Genomic DNA, 20,599 nt, shown 5'->3' on the forward strand with positions numbered 1-20,599 from the left:
TATGTGCTGCCACATCAAAGGCAAACTTTCCCTGTACAATCTAAGGCAAAGTTCCAGAGAAAAAATACATTTTTAAAAAGAGCTATGATGTCTCCAATTAGATTTAAGATGCTGAATTCTGTCAACATTGAGCAAAAACATTTTGTTCATTCAAAATGACCTAAAGTCTACGAAAATTGTGGTTGTTTGAAAACTGCTTAACTCCAATTACCCTTTAAACTCTCAGTAAAACAGGACAAGGAAGCTGCACGTGAAGAAATGAAGGTTGAAAATAAAGCAACTCAACAAGCTCCTGATACAAATGGTGAGTTATAAAAAAACTTTTTTTTAAAAAACCGACGACAACAAAAATCCAACAAAATCACTCTGTGTTAACACAACTGGAAGGAGGGATGGGAATCGAGAACTGGTTTCCAGTAGTCCAATTCCCTGGGATTGTTAGTCTGCCTGCCCATCAATCACACTTATCAGTTCTTCTGCTCTCAATGCGATCAGCTGATGTTACTTTGTGCATCGTATGAAAAGTATGAGATCCACTATTATTGGAGTTTATTCAGATCATGGGCCTTGTATTTCAAAGCCCACCCTGCTACAATGACACACATTCTCACTGATATTTTGATACACCTGCCATTTCCCACACCAAGGCATTATTTCATGCCAACACCTTTATTTTGTGAAAGACAGGTTAGATTTGTAAATCTAAAATTAAAGCTCTCAAGTTGACCCAAGCAATTTAAACCTCCAAAATTAATGTTAAAACATTTTATTTTGATTAAGTAAACACAGTTCTTCAAAACGAAACATGACAAAATTCTCTCTCCACGAAAGAAAGAAAGAAAGAAAGAAAGAAAGACTGACTGCCTGACTGAGCATTTGTCCAGAAGAACATGAAATTAGAATAAACATTGAGGGCAAAGGAGAACACAAGATGAAAGGAAATCAAAAAATAATTAAGATAAAATGAACAATCTTGTCTTGATGCATGCTCAATCAGGAAATCCAAAAAACTTGATTCTGTTCATCTGGACGTCGCGTTTTCATTGAGAAAAATGTTTCATTACTCATCCAAGTGACTTCTTCATTCTCAGCTGAATGCAGGTTTCTCCAACTTAAAAAACACTACATTTGCATAATGACTGAAACTAGCACCACTGACTACAATATGCATATTGTAATGAACACTGACCAGTGATAATTGATGAAACCATGGTCAGACATGCAGTCAGCTGAGACAGATCGGGAGACATTGTAGCAAAGACTCCTGTAATACTTTAGTTTTCCTTCTTCAAGCTGACAACAGCAGGAAAGATCTTTGTTAAAACAGCATTTATAACTTTTAATTGACTGGCATTCGTGCATCAAGGTGTTGCACTAATGTGTTTACTACTTTGAGGAAACTGAAGTAATACGGAATTCTGTCTATAATCAGATCTGCCTCCAACATTATGTTTAATTGGATATTATAAGTTCCTGACATAGATTTTTCATAAAACAGTTTTGAATAAATTACCAGATGTCAGTCATATTTTTGTTAATCTCTGTTCCTGGACTTTGTAAAGCAATTCTTACCAAAGGCCGTTTGTGGACAGAGTATTTAAAACAGAAATGTACCCATGAAAAGGAATTAAATGTTTAAAACTGTGTAACCTTTGACTGAAAAGAAATAAAAAATATTATACAATGGAATACAAGTTTTTGACCATGTTTATGAATTTTAGGGTTTTTCAAACAACATTTTTTAAGATGTAATATCTCCCACAAAGATACAAAACAGAAATGACAAAAGCTGTCATCGACCCTGAGTTTTTTGTCTGAGTTTGGAGTTTTTGTATTTAAATTTTTGCCTTTTTCTGTACATATAATGTTCTGAGTTTTGGGGGTCTCTATTACATTTAACAAGGTTTAGCCTTAGTTTTGCCTTCAGGTTTTCTGATTTAGTTTTCATTGTGATTATAGATTTGTTCCAAAGTTAAATCATTTTTTTCTACCTCCAATATGTATTTTGTGCTTGTACATAACAGAACAATGCTTAAATAATAAGGGATCTTTGACACATTTCATTGTATTCTAAAGAAAACTATGAATAATTTTGGTTGTTGAAATAACTTTTTTTTTTGCCAGATAAGAAGTCGTCTTGTAATAAATCTTTTCCATCACTAGCAACATGCTGGGGAATTCTGTTACTAATTATGGTCCTTCGATTCTACTGTGAGTATAACTTTAAAACTACACTTTGGTCTGACGTGTGTAAGGGCAAAGTAGTGTGATGTTTTATATTTGATTGTGTTTTTTTTAACAGTTATTGTTACACTAATTTACAAGAAACATATAAATATATTCAAACCCAAAACCAACTGCTGTTCTTTGTGACCTTATAGTCTCCACAGTTTTAGAAAAACGGATCGCAAACTTGACTGAAGAGACACAGATGCTCAAAAAGAAAAATAAGGAGCTGGAGAAAGAAAAGATAAACCTAACAGAAATAATACAACAGATGACGACACCATGGATTGAGCTCAATGTTAGTCGAGCTCAGTGGAGCATTGATGCCTACTGTCCCAAAGAAAAAAATAGTATGTTCCAAATATATTTGTACAAAATTACCTAATTTAACATAGATATGCACTGATGTTGTTTATTAACCGTTCTCTATTCTTGCAGACAGAAAATGTAATGCTTGTCAGGCTGGTTGGTTATATGTTGAGTCCAGCTGCTATGCAGTTTTAAATGCTAAACCTGCTGAATGGAAAACCTGGGAAGAAGCTCGAGAAAACTGCAGAGAAATAAGTTCAGATTTAGCTGTTGTTATTAATGAAGAAGAAAAGGTACTGAGAAAACTGTGGGACACGTTATGACAGACTTCATGAAAATAAAAATATAATTTCTTTAGATTGAAAGCTTTCTTAGAGCAAATTGTTTAAATATCTCTGACAACTTTCTCTCTGTCCTCAGAAAACTGTCAGTGAAAAGAGTTGGAAATATGATGGAAACCAAGGATACTGGATTGGTCTGAGAGTTGAAGATGGGATATGGAAGTGGCTGGATGGAAGGAATCTGACTGATAGGTAAGACACACTTTGAATCAATAGAAATTTCAAGTATTTCCCAAATCTGTGATAAATCAATTGCAGTGTACCAGTGTCCATCAGCCTTGAGCAGAATTCTTGTTTTCCTCAGCTCCTGGATCAACCAGCCTCCTTCTGATGGTCACTGTGCAATCTCTGTACAAGACGAAGGATTTAAATCAGTGAGCTGTGCTGAGAAGAACCCATGGATCTGCAATAAGAAAGCTTTGTCTGTTTGAATACTGCAGTAAAACTTCAGAGGACTTTTGGATAGTCTCAGTCTCAAAATATAATATTAATGATGATATTATTAACTGGTCAACAGAGGGCACTGCATTACTTCAGATCAAACAGTTGTTCCCTGAAGTATCTGCACTGAGATCAGCTACAGAGCAGCAGAGAAGAACAGGAAGTTCAGCTTATAATTGAAGTCTCATGTTGTATATTTTGCATATTGTTATCATATCAGCTTGACTTTTTTTAGTGTTGATAGTAAAGTTTTGATTTTATACATTTACATTGATTGAAATGAAATTATGGATCCATCCTGCTTTGTATCACCAGCTCAGCCTGGTGGTGGTGCTGTAAGGGTTTGGGGGGTATTTTCTTGGCACACTTTGGGTCATTTATGTCAACTGAGCATAAATAAAAATGGCACAATCCACCTGTGTATTATTGTTGAACATGTCCATCTCTTCATACCCACAATTCTTTTGGCTGATTCCAGCCAGATAAAACACTATGTGAGTTCACTATAGTCAAACTGCCTCCACAGTCACCAGATTTCAGTCCAGTATCAACCTTTCAAAAAGATTTTGAAAATATGTTTTTTTATTTGGAATTTAAAAAAAGCTTTTTTAAATGAGTTAAATGTTAAATGTTTTTATTCAGAGGTTAATCTTTTTTTTATCGATTTGTGATTTAAGTATTTATTCATGGATGAATAATTCATTTTGAAATATTGATTTATAAATAGTGTTTTTATTCTAAATTAAACTATTAAAAAAGTATAACTTACTTTATTGTCACGGTTCTGGGTCAGTTTGACCCAGTATTTTGAGTTATGCTTTTGGTGCGTTTTGCATTTTGGATTCTTTTCTTATTATGATGATAATGATGATTATGACTCTATGTTTCGGTTATTCTTGTTTAGGGATTAGTTCGTAGGTTTTTGTGTTCTCATGTTTATTGCAGGTTTAGTTCAGTGTCTAGTCTATCTCTCTGTGTCGTGTCTGCGTGTTTGTTTAGTGGTGTCTTGTTTCCTGTTTTACTCTGAAGGCTCATGTTCCCGTCTTATGTCAGTGTTTCTAGCGTTGTTCCTCCTGTCTTATCAGGTCTTATTCCTCCCAGCTGTGTTCCCCTTCTGTCTCTAATTTCTTGATGACTGCCTCAGTGTATTTAAGCCCAGTGTGTCTTTGTGTCAGTGTCAGATCGTCTGTTAGCCTCACCTCGTATTTTCGTAGTGTCCCTTATTGTGACACTGTGTTTCATAGCCTGCTTAGTTACTCTGTGTTTATAGTTTTTTCCATAGTTCCTTCACAGAGTGCCTTGGCCTTTTTAGTTTACACAGTGTTCTCTGTCTTCTTAGTTTTCCCAGTTTCAGTGTCCCCAAGTGTTTTTGTTATGCCTGCAGCCACAATAAAGGCTTGCCTTATTTTGGAAACCTAGTTCTGTCTCCACCGTGTCTGCTCTTGGGTCTACCTCATTCCTCACGCCGGCGTGCCCCGCCGTGACACTTTATTAATGTTTAAATAAATAGAATCATTTAAAACCCATTCATAAATAAATTTACAGATGCACATTATATTACACAATATTATTATTTAGCACAGGAGTCTTTATTTCTCTTGTGGTCCTACATAAAAATAGCACAAAGTATGTGGAAGTAGTCAAAGGCCAAAGAATGTGTGGAGCACAATTTCGTGAGTGCTAGCTTGAATTTACATTTAAATGCTGTGTAACATTCACACAATAATGTTCCTGTTTCTCTTTATTATTCTAGTTGCTTCTGCATGTTTGTGTGGCTTTTAACCGCTTCCACATACTTTGTGCTAATTTCATGAAGGACCACAAGAGTCTCGCGCATCGAAATAAAGAATCCTGCGCTTCACAGCATTAACACAACTAAATCTTAAGTTGACTAAGCTGACTAAAGTTATCATGTTTTTAATGGTGAGAGCTGCTCCACATGGTTTAAAAAGTGTCTTATTTGCCTTGACACATCTATTCTCTTCCCCACAAGCATCAACATTTTGTCATTTTTTTCATGAAAAACAGGGAGCATGGGAGTTGGTTTCCTTATTTTGAGGCTTAGTTTGAACTTAAGCAGGTTTTCTTGACTAATATATACATGTCTAAATGCAATGAGTTGATGCCTTGTGGTTGGCTCATTAGTTCTGTTTGGTGTGGGGAATTCACATTATGGATTTCCAGCTGGCAAATCTGCAGCAAGTGTAAGATGTTATCATAATAATAGTAATCTCAGGAATATTTCTTGGACCTTGTTGAAGAATTAATGAAGTTATAAAGGCAAAGCCAATGTCATCTCAGGACAAGCAACGTGTGCCTAATAAAGTGTCCAGTGAGTGTATATGACAAAAGCAGAGGTTAGTTAGAAGAGACAGAGTTACACTGGTGAAGCAGCAGTTTATTATCATGCTCTGTGGTATTTCTCAGTGTACAAGCCACAAGAAGTGTCTAGTCACTGGTACATAAGAACACCCGGTCTTCAGTTTGAAGCCATATATGGAATCATCTTACATTCTCAGTTAAAAGCAGAAGCTGGTATAAGACAGACTGGGCACTGAGGAAGTTTATTATGATGCTCTGTGGTATTTCTCAGTGTACAAGCCACAAGAAGTGTGTCTAGTGACTTGTAGATAAGAACACCCCGTCTTCAGTGTAGAGCCATAAAAGAATGTAAGATTCAATACATCTCACATCCTCACGCAAAAACAGAAGCTTATTGCTATTATGATAATTATTATGTTCTATTGTTTAAACACAGTGCTATTGCTCAGTGTACAAGTTCCAAACAACTCAGCAGCAGGGCGGTAACTACGGCAGAGGAGAAGGTCATATTAAGAACTAACAAATGAACACAATCAGCAGGTAAGCTGAGCTTTTCAAATGCAGTGTATCAAAAAAAGATTTTCTAAAACTCAGGGCTATTGATGTGAATCAAAGTCTGCATCTCTATGTGATTACTGTTTCAAGTCATGTTGGTTTAGGTGATGTTTTCTTCAGTAATAGTAAAGAGTAAAAAAAGACTGTAAGCAAATCCAGTGGGTCAGATACTGAGATATGTGCTGCCACATCAAAGGCAAACTTTCCCTGTACAATCTAAGGCAAAGTTCCAGAGAAAAAATACATTTCTAAAAAGAGCTATGATGTCTCCAATTAGATTTAAGATGCTGAATTCTGTCAACATTGAGCAAAAACATTTTGTTCATTCAAAATGACCCAAAGTCTACAAAGATTGTGGTTGTTTGAAAACTGCTTAACTCCAATTACCCTTTAAACTCTCAGTAAAACAGGACAAGGAAGCTGCACATGAAGAAATGAAGGTTGAAAATAAAGCAACTCAACAAGCTCCTGATACAAATGGTGAGTTATAAAAAAACTTTTTTTTAAAAAACCGACGACAACAAAAATCCAACAAAATCACTCTGTGTTAACACAACTGGAAGGAGGGATGGGAATCGAGAACTGGTTTCCAGTAGTCCAATTCCCTGGGATTGTTAGTCTGCCTGCCCATCAATCACACTTATCAGTTCTTCTGCTCTCAATGCGATCAGCTGATGTTACTTTGTGCATCGTATGAAAAGTATGAGATCCACTATTATTGGAGTTTATTCAGATCATGGGCCTTGTTTTTCAAAGCCCACCCTGCTACAATGACACACATTCTCACTGATATTTTGATACACCTGCCATTTCCCACACCAAGGCATTATTTCATGCCAACACCTTTATTTTGTGAAAGACAGGTTAGATTTGTAAATCTAAAATTAAAGCTCTCAAGTTGACCCAAGCAATTTAAACCTCCAAAATTAATGTTAAAACATTTTATTTTGATTAAGTAAACACAGTTCTTCAAAACGAAACATGACAAAATTCTCTCTCCACGAAAGAAAGAAAGAAAGAAAGAAAGAAAGAAAGAAAGAAAGAAAGAAAGAAAGAAAGAAAGAAAGAAAGAAAGAAAGAAAGACTGAGCATTTGTCCAAAAGAACATGAAATTACAATAACAATTGAGGGCAAAGGAGAACACAAGATGAAAGGAAATCATAATATAATTAAGATAAAATGAACAATCTTGTCTTGATGCATGCTCAATCAGGAAATCCAAAAAACTTGATTCTGTTCATCTGGACGTCGCGTTTTCATTGAGAAAAATGTTTCATTACTCATCCAAGTGACTTCTTCATTCTCAGCTGAATGCAGGTTTCTCCAACTTAAAAAACACTACATTTGCATAATGACTGAAACTAGCACCACTGTCTACAATATGCATATTGTAATGAACACTGACCAGTGATAATTGATGAAACCATGGTCAGACATGCAGTCAGCTGAGACAGATCGGGAGACATTGTAGCAAAGACTCCTATAATACTTTAGTTTTCCTTCTTCAAGCTGACAACAGCAGGAAAGATCTTTGTTAAAACAGCATTTATAACTTTTAATTGACTGGCGTTCGTGCATCAAGGTGTTGCACTAATGTGTTTACTACTTTGAGGAAACTGAAGTAATACGGAATTCTGTCTATAATCAGATCTGCCTCCAACATTATGTTTAATTGGATATTATAAGCTCTTGACATAGATTTTTCATAAAACAGTTTTGAATAAATTACCAGATGTCAGTCATATTTTTGATAATCTCTGTTCCTGGACTTTGTAAAGCAATTCTTACCAAAGGCCGTTTGTGGACAGAGTATTTAAAACAGAAATGTACCCATGAAAAGGAATTAAACGTTTAAAACTGTGTAACCTTTGACTGAAAAGAAATAAAAAATATTATACAATGGAATACAAGTTTTTGACCATGTTTCTGAATTTTAGGGCTTTTCAAACAACATTTTTTAAGATGTAATATCTCCCACAAAGATACAAAACAGAAATGACAAAAGCTGTCATCGACCCTGAGTTTTTTGTCTGAGTTTGGAGTTTTTGTGTTTACATTTTTGTCTTTTTCTGTATATATAGTGTTCTGAGTTTTGGGGGTCTGTATTACATTTAACAAGGTTTAGCCTTAGTTTTGCCTTCAGGTTTTCTGATTTAGTTTTCTTTGTGATTATAGATTTGTTCCAAAGTTAAATCATTTCTTTCTGCCTCCAATATGTATTTTGTGGTTGTACATAACAGAACAATGCTTAAATAATAAGGGATCTTTGACACATTTCATTGTATTCTAAAGAAAACTATGAATAATTTTGGTTGTTGAAATAACTTTTTTTTTTGCCAGATAAGAAGTCGTCTTGTAATAAATCTTTTCCATCACTAGCAACATGCTGGGGAATTCTGTTACTAATTATGGTCCTTCGATTCTACTGTGAGTATAACTTTAAAACTACACTTTGGTCTGACGTGTGTAAGGACAAAGTAGAGTGATGTTTTATATTTGATTGTGTTTTGGTAACAGTTATTGTTGCACTAATTTACAAGAAACATAAATATATTCAAACCCAAAACCAACTGCTGTTTTTTGTGACCTTATAGTCTCCACAGTTTTAGAAAAACGGATCGCAAACTTGACTCAAGAGACACAGATGCTCAAAAAGAAAAATGAGGAGCTGAGGAGGAACCAAACCAACCTCATTCTCCAGATTCACAACCTGACACGAGACTGTACTCTCTTGGAAAAACAACTTGCAGAAAACCAGGAGCTCAAAAAGAAAAATGAGGAGCTGGAGACAGAAAAAAAAAACCTAACAGAAATAATACAACAGATGACGACACCATGGATTGAGCTCAATGTTAGTCGAGCTCAGTGGAGCATTGATGCCTACTGTCCCAAAGAAAATAGCAGTATGTTCCAAATATATTTGTACAAAATTACCTAATTTAACATAGATATGCACTGATGTTGTTTATTAACTGTTCTCTATTCTTGCAGACAGAAAATGTAATGCTTGTCAGGCTGGCTGGTTATATTTTGAGTCCAGCTGCTATGCAGTTAATAATGTTAAACCTGCTGAATGGAAAACCTGGGAAGAAGCTCGAGAAAACTGCAGAGGAAAGAGTTCAGATTTAGCTGTTGTTGTTAATGAAGAAGAAAAGGTACTGAGAAAACTGTGGGACACTTTATGACAGACTTCATGAAAATAAAAATATAATTTCTTTAGATTGAAAGCTTTCTTAGAGCAAATTGTTTAAATATCTCTGACAACTTTCTCTCTGTCCTCAGAAAAATGTCAGTGAAAAGAGTTGGAAATATGATGGAAACAAAGGATACTGGATTGGTCTGAGAGTTGAAGATGGGATATGGAAGTGGCTGGATGGAAGGAATCTGACTGATAGGTAAGACACACTTTGAATCAATAGAAATTTCAAGTATTTCCCAAATCTGTGATAAATCAATTGCAGTGTACCAGTGTCCATCAGCCTTGAGCAGAATTCTTGTTTTCCTCAGCTCCTGGATCAACCAGCCTCCTTCTGATGGTCACTGTGCAATCTCTGTCCAAGACGAAGGATTTAAATCAGTGAGCTGTGATGAGAAGAACCCATGGATCTGCAATAGGAAAGCTTTGTCTGTTTGAATACTGCAGTAAAACTTCAGAGGACTTTTGGATAGTCTCAGTCTCAAAATATAATATTAATGATGATATTATTAACTGGTCAACAGAGGGCACTGCATTACTTCAGATCAATGAGTTGTTCCCTGAAGTATCTGCACTGAGATTTTTTCATGTTGCAATGATAGTTATTGTTAAGCTATGTTATATTAATGACAAATGTTTTAGTCAAGCCAAGAACAACACTGTTCAAACTACTGTAACATGTAGAAGAAGGACAGCTGGCCTCTACATTTGGACTTTGTTAATCAGTCACAGTGTCAACATCAGCTACAGAGCAGCAGAGAAGAACAGGAAGTTCAGCTTATAATTGAAGTCTCATGTTGTGTATTTTGCATATTGTTATCATATCAGCTTCACTTTTTTTAGTGTTGTTAGTAAAGTTTTGATTTTATTCATTTACATTGATTGAAATGAAATTATGGATCCATCCTGCTTTGTATCACCAGCTCAGCCTGGTGGTGGTGCTGTAAGGGTTTGGGGGGTATTTTCTTGGCACACTTTGGGTCATTTATGTCAACTGAGCATAAATAAAAATGGCACAATCCACCTGTGTATTATTGTTGAACATGTCCATCTCTTCATACCCACAATTCTTTTGGCTGATTCCAGCCAGATAAAACACTATGTGAGTTCACTATAGTCAAACTGCCTCCACAGTCACCAGATTTCAGTCCAGTATCAACCTTTCAAAAAGATTTTGAAAATATGTTTTTTTATTTGGAATTTAAAAAAAGCTTTTTTAAATGAGTTAAATGTTAAATGTTTTTATTCAGAGGTTAATTTTTTTAGTAAATAGTTGATTTAAGTATTTATTCATGGATGAATAATTCATTTTGAAATATTGATTTATTAATAGTGTTTTTATTCAAAATTAAATTATTAAAAAAATAACTTACTTTATTACTGTTTAAATAAATAGAAACATTTAGAACCCATTCATAAATCAATTTACAGATGCACATTATATTATAAACAATATTATTATTTCGCACAGGAGTCTTTATTTCTCTTGTGGTCCTACATAAAAATAGCACAAAGTATGTGGAAGTAGTCAAAGGCCAAAGAATGTGTGGAGCACTATTTCGTGAGTGCTAGCTTGAATTTACATTTAAATGCTGTGTAACATTCACACAATAATGTTCCTGTTTCTCTTTATTATTCTAGTTGCTTCTGCATGTTTTTGTGGCTTTTAACCGCTTCCACATACTTTGTGCTAATTTCATGAAGGACCACAAGAGTCTCGCACATCGAAATAAAGAATCCTGCGCTTTACAGCATTAACACAACTAAATCTAAAGTTGACTAAGCTGACTAAAGTTATCATGTTTTTAATGGTGAGAGCTGCTCCACATGGTTTAAAAAGAGTCTTATTTGCCTTGACACATGTATTCTCTTCCCCACAAGCATCAACATTTTGTCATTTTTTTTCATGAAAAACAGGGAGCATGGGAGTTGGTTTCCTTATTTTGAGGCTTAGTTTGAACTTAAGCAGGTTTTCTTGACTAATATATACATGTCTAAATGCAATGAGTTGATGCCTTGTGATTGGCTCATTAGTTCTGTTTGGTGTGGGGAATTCACATCATGGACTTCCAGCTGGCAAATCTGCAGCAAGTGTAAGATGCAGTCATAATAATAGTAATCTCAGGAATATTTCTTGGACCTTGTTGAAGAATTAATGGAGTTATAAAGGCAAAGCCAATGTCATCTCAGGACAAGCAACGTGTGCCTAATAAAGTGTCCAGTGAGTGTATATGACAAAAGCAGAGGTTAGTTAGAAGAGACAGAGTTACACTGGTGAAGCAGCAGTTTACTATGATGCTCTGTGGTATTTCTCAGTGTACAAGTCACAAGAAGTGTCTAGTGACTTGTAGATAAGAACACCCGGTCTTCAGTTTGAAGCCATATATGGAATCATCTTACATTCTCAGGCAAAAGCAGAAGCTGGTATAAGACAGACTGGGCACTGAGGAAGTTTATTATGATGCTCTGTGGTATTTCTCAGTGTACAAGCCACAAGAAGTGTGTCTAGTGACTTGTAGATAAGAACACCCCGTCTTCAGTGTGGAGCCATAAAAGAATGTAAGATTCAACACATCTCACATCCTCACGCAAAAACAGAAGCTTATTGCTATTATGATAATTATTATGTTCTATTGTTTAAACACAGTGCTATTGCTCAGTGTACAAGTTCCAAACAACTCAGCAGCAGGGCGGTAACTACGGCAGAGGAGAAGGTCATATTAAGAACTAACAAATGAACACAATCAGCAGTTAAGCTGAGCTTTTCAAATGCAGTGTATCAAAAAAAGATTTTCTAAAACTCAGGGCTATTGATGTGAATCAAAGTCTGCATCTCTATGTGATTACTGTTTCAAGTCATGTTGGTTTAGGTGATGTTTTCTTCAGTAATAGTAAAGAGTAAAAAAAGACTGTAAGCAAATCCAGTGGGTCAGATACTGAGATATGTGCTGCCACATCAAAGGCAAACTTTCCCTGTACAATCTAAGGCAAAGTTCCAGAGAAAAAATACATTTTTAAAAAGAGCTATGATGTCTCCAATTAGATTTAAGATGCTGAATTCTGTCAACATTGAGCAAAAACATTTTGTTCATTCAAAATGACCTAAAGTCTACGAAAATTGTGGTTGTTTGAAAACTGCTTAACTTCAATTACCCTTTAAACTCTCAGTAAAACAGGACAAGGAAGCTGCACATGAAGAAATAAAGGTTGAAAATAAAGCAACTCAACAAGCTCCTGATACAAATGGTGAGTTATAAAAAAACTTTTTTTTTTAAAAAAAAACCCAACGACAACAAAAATCAAACAAAATCACTCTGTGTTAACACAACTGGAAGGAGGGATGGGAATCGAGAACTGGTTTCCAGTAGTCCAATTCCCTGGGATTGTTAGTCTGCCTGCCCATCAATCACACTTATCAGTTCTTCTGCTCTCAATGCGATCAGCTGATGTTACTTTGTGCATCGTATGAAAAGTATGAGATCCACTATTATTGGAGTTTATTCAGATCATGGGCCTTGTATTTCAAAGCCCACCCTGCTACAATGACACACATTCTCACTGATATTTTGATACACCTGCCATTTCCCACACCAAGGCATTATTTCATGCCAACACCTTTATTTTGTGAAAGACAGGTTAGATTTGTAAATCTAAAATTAAAGCTCTCAAGTTGACCCAAGCAATTTAAACCTCCAAAATTAATGTTAAAACATTTTATTTTGATTAAGTAAACACAGTTCTTCAAAACGAAACATGACAAAATTCTCTCTCCACGAAAGAAAGAAAGAAAGAAAGAAAGAAAGAAAGAAAGAAAGAAAGAAAGAAAGAAAGAAAGAAAGACTGAGCATTTGTCCAAAAGAACATGAAATTACAATAACAATTGAGGGCAAAGGAGAACACAAGATGAAAGGAAATCATAATATAATTAAGATAAAATGAACAATCTTGTCTTGATGCATGCTCAATCAGGAAATCCAAAAAACTTGATTCTGTTCATCTGGACGTCGCGTTTTCATTGAGAAAAATGTTTCATTACTCATCCAAGTGACTTCTTCATTCTCAGCTGAATGCAGGTTTCTCCAACTTAAAAAACACTACATTTGCATAATGACTGAAACTAGCACCACTGTCTACAATATGCATATTGTAATGAACACTGACCAGTGATAATTGATGAAACCATGGTCAGACATGCAGTCAGCTGAGACAGATCGGGAGACATTGTAGCAAAGACTCCTATAATACTTTAGTTTTCCTTCTTCAAGCTGACAACAGCAGGAAAGATCTTTGTTAAAACAGCATTTATAACTTTTAATTGACTGGCGTTCGTGCATCAAGGTGTTGCACTAATGTGTTTACTACTTTGAGGAAACTGAAGTAATACGAAATTCTGTCTATAATCAGATCTGCCTCCAACATTATGTTTAATTGAATATTATAAGTTCCTGACATAGATTTTTCATAAAACAGTTTTGAATAAATTACCAGATGTCAGTCATATTTTTGATAATCTCTGTTCCTGGACTTTGTAAAGCAATTCTTACCAAAGGCCATTTGTGGACAGAGTATTTAAAACAGAAATGTACCCATGAAAAGGAATTAAATGTTTAAAACTGTGTAACCTTTGACTGAAAATAAATAAAAATATTATACAATGGAATACAAGTTTTGACCATGTTTATGAATTTTAGGGTTTTTCAAACAACATTTTTTAAGATGTAATATCTCCCACAAAGATACAAAACAGAAATGACAAAAGCTGTCATCGACCCTGAGTTTTTTGTCTGAGTTTGGAGTTTTTGTATTTAAATTTTTGCCTTTTTCTGTACATATAATGTTCTGAGTTTTGGGGGACTATATTACATTTAACAAGGTTTAGCCTTAGTTTTGCCTTCAGGTTTTCTGATTTAGTTTTCTTTGTGATTATAGATTTGTTCCAAAGTTAAATCATTTTTTCTACCTCCAATATGTATTTTGTGGTTGTACATAACAGAACAATGCTTAAATAATAAGGGATCTTTGACACATTTCATTGTATTCTAAAGAAAACTATGAATAATTTTGGTTGTTGAAATAACTTTTTTTTTTTGCCAGATAAGAAGTCATCTTGTAATAAATCTTTTCCATCACTAGCAACATGCTGGGGAATTCTGTTACTAATTATGGTCCTTCGATTCTACTGTGAGTATAACTTTAAAACGACACTTTGGTCTGACGTGTGTAAGGGCAAAGTAGTGTGATGTTTTATATTTGATTGTGTTTTTTTAACAGTTATTGTTACACTAATTTACAAGAAACATATAAATATATTCAAACCCAAAACCAAGTGCTGTTCTTTGTGACCTTATAGTCTCCACAGTTTTAGAAAAACGGATCGCAAACTTGACTGAAGAGACACAGACGCTCAAAAAGAAAAATGAGGAGCTGGAGACAGAAAAGAAAAACCTAACAGAAATAATACAACAGATGATGACACCATGGATTGAGCTCAATGTTAGTCGAGCTCAGTGGAGCATTGATGCCTACTGTCCCAAAGAAAATAACAGTATGTTCCAAATATATTTGTACAAAATTACCTAATTTAACATAGATATGCACTGATGTTGTTTATTAACCGTTCTCTATTCTTGCAGACAGAAAATGTAATGCTTGTCAGGCTGGCTGGTTATATTTTGAGTCCAGCTGCTATGCAGTTCATAATGCTAAACGTGCTGAATGGAAAACCTGGGAAGAAGCTCGAGAAAACTGCAGAGGAAAGAGTTCAGATTTACCTGTTGTTATTAATGAAGACGAAAAGGTACTGAGAGAACTGTGGGACTCTTTATGACAGACTTCATGAAAATAAAAATATAATCTCTTTAGCTTGAAAGCTTTCTTAGAGCAAATTGTTTAAATAACTCTGACAACTTTCTCTCTGTCCTCAGGAAACTGTCAGTGAAAAGAGTTGGAAATATGATGGAAACAAAGGATACTGGATTGGTCTGACAGTTGAAGATGGGATATGGAAGTGGCTGGATGGAAGGAATCTGACTAATAGGCAAGAGACACTTTGAATCAATATAAATTTCAAGTATTTCCCAAATCTGTGATAAATCAATTACAGTGTACCAGTGTCCATCAGCCTTGAGCAGATTTGTTGTTTTCCTCAGCTCCTGGATGAACCAGCCTCCTTCTGATGGTCACTGTGCAATCTCTGTACAAGACGAAGGATTTAAATCAGTGAGCTGTGCTGAGAAGAACCCATGGATCTGCAATAAGAAAGCTTTGTCTGTTTGAATACTGCAGTAAAACTTCAGAGGGCTAGTCTCAGTTTCAAATTATAATATTAATGATGATATTAATAACTGGTCAACAGAGGGCACTGCATTACTTCAGATCAAACAGTTGTTCCCTGAAGTATCTGCACTGAGATTTTTTCATGATTGCAATGATAGTTATTGTTAAGCTATGTTATATTAATGACAAATGTTTTAGTCAAGCCAAGAACAACACTGTTCAAACTACTGTAACATTTAGAAGAAGGACAGCTGGCCTCTACATTTGGACTTTGTTAATCAGTCACAGTGTCAACATCAGCTACAGAGCAGCAGAGAAGAACAGGAAGTTCAGCTTATAATTGAAGTCTCATGTTGTGTATTTTGCATATTGTTATCATATCAGCTTGACTTTTTTTAGTGTTGTTAGTAAAGTTTTGATTTTATTCATTTACATTGATTGAAATGAAATTATGGATCCATCCTGCTTTGTATCACCAGCTCAGCCTGGTGGTGGTGCTGTAAGGGTTTGGGGGGTATTTTCTTGGCACACTTTGGGTCATTTATGTCAACTGAGCATAAATAAAAATGGCACAGTCCACCTGTGTATTATTGTTGAACATGTCCATCTCTTCATACCCACAATTCTTTTGGCTGATTCCAGCCAGATAAAACACTATGTGAGTTCACTATAGTCAAACTGCCTCCACAGTCACCAGATTTCACTCCAGTATCAACCTTTCAAAAAGATTTCGAAAATATGTTTTTTTATTTGGAATTTGAAAAAGCTTTTTTAAAACTTGACATGAATATTTCAAGGAGAAGTAGGTCTAAAAGATTGGCTAATTTAAAGTGGAATAAAATATTAATATATAAATTTTTTATAGCACTTTTTTGGGCGTGGTCGATTGGGACCGATAGTGTGTGCATTTTATGAAATGCGCTCCTGCAAAAAAAATAAAAGGCGATCGAAATGACTGTTGGTATCAATCTTTGGTCCACCCAAAGGCCTAATTAAAAGTACAATAAAATATAACTTTCAAATGTATTTTATGGAAAATATTTCATTTTTTCATTTTTTTCGCCAAAAACGGCCGTGCGCTCATGTGACAAAACCGGGATATAAAGGGTTAAAATCCGCGAAATGTAATTAAAACTTGACATGAATATTTCAAGGAGAAGTAGGTCTGAAAGATTGGCTAATTTAAAGTGGAATAAAATATTAATGTATAATCTTTTTATAGCACTTTTTATGGCGTGGTCGATTTTTGGCTCTAGGACCTCATAAGGGGTACGTTTTTTAGGTGCTACCAAGGGTTAATTCTGTGTGGTGTGGGGAATTCACATCATGGCTTTCCAGCTGGCAAATCTGCAGCAAGTGTAAGATGGTATCATAATAATAGTAATCTCAGGAATATTTCTTGGACCTTGTTGAAGAATTAATGGAGTTATAAAGGCAAAGCCAATGTCATCTCAGGACAAGCATCGCGTGCCTAATAAAGTGTCCAGTGAGTGTATATGTCAAAAGCAGAGGTTAGTTAGAAGAGACAGAGTTACACTGGTGAAGCAGCAGTTTATTATCATGCTCTGTGGTATTTCTCAGTGTACAAGCCACAAGAAGTGTCTAGTGACTTGTAGATAAGAACACCCCGTCTTCAGTGTGAAGCCATAAAAGAATGTAAGATTCAACACATCTTACATTCTCACGCAAAAACAGAAGCTTATTGCTATTATGATAATTATTATGTTCTATTGTTTAAACACAGTGCTATTGCTCAGTGTACAAGTCCCAAAAAACTTAGCAAAGTCTGCATCTCTATGTGATTACTGTTTCAAGTCATGTTGGTTTAGGTGATGTTTTCTTCAGTAATAGTAAACAGTAAAAAAAGACAGTAAGCAAATCCAGTGGGTCAGATACTGAGATATGTGCTGCCACATCAAAGGCAAACTTTCCCTGTACAATCTAAGGCGAAGTTCCAGAGAAAAAATAAATTTTTAAAAAGAGCTATGATGTCTCAAACTAGATTTAAGATTCTGAATTCTGTCAACATTGAGCAAAAATATTTTGTTCATTCAAAATGACCCAAAGTCTACAAAAATTGGTTATTTGAAAACTACTTAACTCCATTTACCCTTTAAACTCTCAGTAAAACAGGACAAGGAAGCTGCACATGAAGAAATGAAGGTTGAAAATAAAGCAACTGAACAAACTCCTGATACAAATGGTGAGTTGTATAATAAAAAAAAAAAAAACTACAACTACAAAAATAAAAAAAATTACTCTGTGTTAACACAACTGGAAGCAGGGATGGGAATCGAGAACTGGTTCCCAGTAGTCCAATTCCCCGGGATTGTTAGTCTGTCTGCCCATCAATCACGCTTATCGGTTCTTCTGCTCTTGATACAATCAGCTGATATTACTTTGTGCATCGTATGAAAAGCATGAGATCCACTATTATTGGAGTTTATTCAGATTGTGGGCTTTGTATGAGTTTAGGCCAGAAACATAGAACTAAACCAGCAGGAAATGTGGTTGTAGGGAGGAGGGTGACATTCTAGTCAGTCTTTAGTAAGCCCCAGTCAACATGAGTGTAACACTCGTTACCAGAACCCTGGCATGACACACACTCAGAGACCGTTGGATGAGTTTGAGTGCACTTTTATTAACAGTGTTGAGAGCTGGAGGCTCTGTGGAATCTGTAGCTTCAGCTCAGCTCTTGTATGCTTCTGCTCCACCAGCCCTCGGCAGCTACTAGAAATATGGAAGTCTTGGTTAGCATGATGAAAATCAGCTGTGCCAGCCGGCCTTGCTTGGCACTGTCCCGTGAACCCACATCTCCACCCTCCCTCCAGGATAGCCTCAAACCACACCCTCCTACAACAAGGCATTATTTCATACCAAGACCTTTATTTTGTGAAAGACAGATACGATTTGTAAATCTAAAATTAAAGCTCTCAGTTGACCCAAGCAATTTAAACCTAAAAGAATAATGTTAAAACATTTTATTTTAATTAAGGAAACACAGTTCTTCAATACAAAACATGACAAAATTCTCTCCCCTCCCGGTTACAGAAAGAAAGAAAGAAAGAAAGAAAGAAAGAAAGAAAGAAAGAAAGAAAGAAAGAAAGAAAGAAAGAAAGAAAGATTTTTTTGATTTTTAAAAACACATTTATTACCAATAAATAAACATTAAGACATCACAAGTTTTGTCACAGGGGAAAAAAACAAAAAAACAAAACTGTCACATGAACATAGGGCTGAATTACAAATGGCCATCTATAACAGAACACACCACATTCTTAAAACACCACTGAGAAGAAAAATATGTTAAATTATCCATCAATGAGTAAAACTGAAATTCTGCTTTAACTCTATATTTAACCAGCAAAATGAAATAGTTTAAACCCTCTTCTTTGAAATATTATCAATTAGGGCAGGGCGATATGGCCAAAAATATATATCACGATATATATTTGAAAATTTGCGATAACGATATAACTGACGATATAATTTCTGCGAAACAAAATACAACTCTACAACTTTACTAGCGCAGAAAACCCCCATCCATTTATTTTCACTTAAACAAGCAGCTGTTTTTATGTGCATTAAACCTATATAAAAATGTAACAGTGCAAATGCAAATTCCTTGCTGAAAGTTTAACTTCTTAAGCCCCAACGCCCCCTGATACGGGGGCAAAAGGCAGGAGATCAGGTAGGCTTGGGGCTTAAGAGGTTAACCAAAAGGCATTTCCAGTAGAAATGGGCTGACATATCCTGAGCATAACCATGTATAATATCCACTGAAGTTAAAAAGAGGTGCTTTGCAATATTACACTGCAATGTGCCAAATAAAAAAGTCAAATGTGTATTTTTCGGACCATAAATTGCACATAAGGCACATTAAGCGAAACAAAGCAGTCAGATAAATCAAACTTTGTTCAACTCATTCTTCTTGCTTCCTCCACTTCCGTACTTTTGATTCATTAATGCTGTTTTCTATCACAGCTGCTCTATTCCCATGTTGTTGCAGTATAGTATAGTTTAATGCTCTCATATCTTCAGCATCTTAAGTAGATTATACTGCACAGTTTTCTCATCAATAAAAGAATATTTACTGCATCAGTTTGTCTTCATTTCATCTGAAACACACAAGGATCAAATCTTTGACTTTATGTTTGGGATATTTTCCTTAAATATAACTAAAGCTTTCACACAGGGTCATAAATGATATGAAATAGAAATAAATACCTTGAATTTTGACTGAAATGTCATATTTGATTCCACCACTGAGCTTTCTTTTTCCAAAAAATGGTGTGTATATAGTAAAATATCAATAATGTCACTCCTGTTACATTTGTACCATCAAACTGAAATGAGACTAGTGTCAGCAGCTCCACTAGCAAACTGTTTTACAAGCTAAACTTAGCATCATTGTTGTCTAAGGGGACTCCCATCACACGGAGCTGAAACGACAGTTTTCACATAGAAAACAGTTTAACTAAGAACTGGGTACTTTTCTGTTGAATCGTTTTCATGATGTTCGTTTGTCGGCTGCGCTCAGACAGGATGGAAATAAAGGTTTAAAAAGACCTCGAGTCCTTTTTCATGTACTCGTGGTGGCTGCAATTACTCAAACCTTCAAAACACAAAACTAAAATGTTGCCAACTGATTTGGTAAAGAGAATTATCCAAAGCAGACTTCAGGTTTACCATCATTTATGATATTCTCTTGATCTTACACATAATCAGATATGAGTCCGAGTGCTCTGTCATGTGGATAGTAAAGTTTTCCAAGTCCTAACAAGAAGCAAATCTAAAAGTTTCCATCGAATGAAACTAAAAACTGAAAATAAATAGAGGAGCACTCTCTCCTTCCTATGCACCGCCGGCGTCGAGCAGAACAGACCCACGCTGACACCTGGCAAAGGTGGACTTCTAAGTCAACACGGGCAAC

At 35.4% G+C, this 20,599-nt stretch overlaps 3 protein-coding genes across 3 annotated transcripts; all 3 read left to right on the forward strand.

The window, feature by feature from the left end:
* LOC145431954 (C-type lectin domain family 4 member G-like) lies at nucleotides 1-3,730 on the forward strand. Its single transcript, XM_080308470.1, has 6 exons — nucleotides 1-304; nucleotides 2,125-2,211; nucleotides 2,382-2,576; nucleotides 2,665-2,828; nucleotides 2,956-3,068; nucleotides 3,181-3,730. Exons 1-6 carry the CDS (start codon nucleotides 259-261, stop codon nucleotides 3,305-3,307), a joined length of 732 nt encoding a protein of 243 aa, XP_080164596.1. The 5' UTR covers nucleotides 1-258; the 3' UTR covers nucleotides 3,308-3,730.
* Nucleotides 3,731-6,599: 2,869 nt separating this feature from the next.
* LOC113032260 (NKG2-D type II integral membrane protein-like) lies at nucleotides 6,600-10,419 on the forward strand. The gene is made up of 6 exons (XM_080308471.1): nucleotides 6,600-6,674; nucleotides 8,535-8,621; nucleotides 8,789-9,097; nucleotides 9,186-9,349; nucleotides 9,477-9,589; nucleotides 9,702-10,419. The coding sequence occupies exons 1-6, from the start codon at nucleotides 6,629-6,631 to the stop codon at nucleotides 9,826-9,828; spliced, it is 846 nt and encodes a 281-aa protein (XP_080164597.1). The 5' UTR covers nucleotides 6,600-6,628; the 3' UTR covers nucleotides 9,829-10,419.
* A 1,149-nt stretch (nucleotides 10,420-11,568) lies between these two features.
* Nucleotides 11,569-16,264, forward strand: LOC113032259 (C-type lectin domain family 10 member A-like). The gene is made up of 7 exons (XM_080308651.1): nucleotides 11,569-11,611; nucleotides 12,559-12,636; nucleotides 14,485-14,571; nucleotides 14,741-14,935; nucleotides 15,024-15,187; nucleotides 15,315-15,427; nucleotides 15,540-16,264. Exons 1-7 carry the CDS (start codon nucleotides 11,569-11,571, stop codon nucleotides 15,664-15,666), a joined length of 807 nt encoding a protein of 268 aa, XP_080164777.1. The 3' UTR covers nucleotides 15,667-16,264.
* Nucleotides 16,265-20,599: the final 4,335 nt, after the last annotated feature.

The sequence above is a fragment of the Astatotilapia calliptera genome, chromosome 11 (assembly GCF_964374335.1).
Source record: "Astatotilapia calliptera chromosome 11, fAstCal68.1, whole genome shotgun sequence".
Classification (NCBI taxonomy): Eukaryota; Metazoa; Chordata; class Actinopteri; order Cichliformes; family Cichlidae; genus Astatotilapia; species Astatotilapia calliptera.

What these genes read in the sequence shown, in the direction of transcription:
- LOC113032259 (XM_080308651.1), top strand. Translation starts at nt 11,569, where the DNA reads ATGTCATCTCAGGACAAGCAACGTGTGCCTAATAAAGTGTCCA. An exon ending in TATGGTCCTTCGATTCTACT is followed by an intron (nt 14,572 to 14,740) that starts GTGAGTATAACT and finishes GTGACCTTATAG; the next exon opens with TCTCCACAGTTTTAGAAAAA. An exon ending in CTGTCCCAAAGAAAATAACA is followed by an intron (nt 14,936 to 15,023) that starts GTATGTTCCAAA and finishes CTATTCTTGCAG; the next exon opens with ACAGAAAATGTAATGCTTGT.
- LOC145431954 (XM_080308470.1), top strand. Translation starts at nt 259, where the DNA reads ATGAAGGTTGAAAATAAAGCAACTCAACAAGCTCCTGATACAAATG. An exon ending in CTGTCCCAAAGAAAAAAATA is followed by an intron (nt 2,577 to 2,664) that starts GTATGTTCCAAA and finishes CTATTCTTGCAG; the next exon opens with ACAGAAAATGTAATGCTTGT. An exon ending in TTATTAATGAAGAAGAAAAG is followed by an intron (nt 2,829 to 2,955) that starts GTACTGAGAAAA and finishes CTCTGTCCTCAG; the next exon opens with AAAACTGTCAGTGAAAAGAG.
- LOC113032260 (XM_080308471.1), top strand. Translation starts at nt 6,629, where the DNA reads ATGAAGGTTGAAAATAAAGCAACTCAACAAGCTCCTGATACAAATG. An exon ending in TATGGTCCTTCGATTCTACT is followed by an intron (nt 8,622 to 8,788) that starts GTGAGTATAACT and finishes GTGACCTTATAG; the next exon opens with TCTCCACAGTTTTAGAAAAA. An exon ending in GGAAGGAATCTGACTGATAG is followed by an intron (nt 9,590 to 9,701) that starts GTAAGACACACT and finishes TGTTTTCCTCAG; the next exon opens with CTCCTGGATCAACCAGCCTC.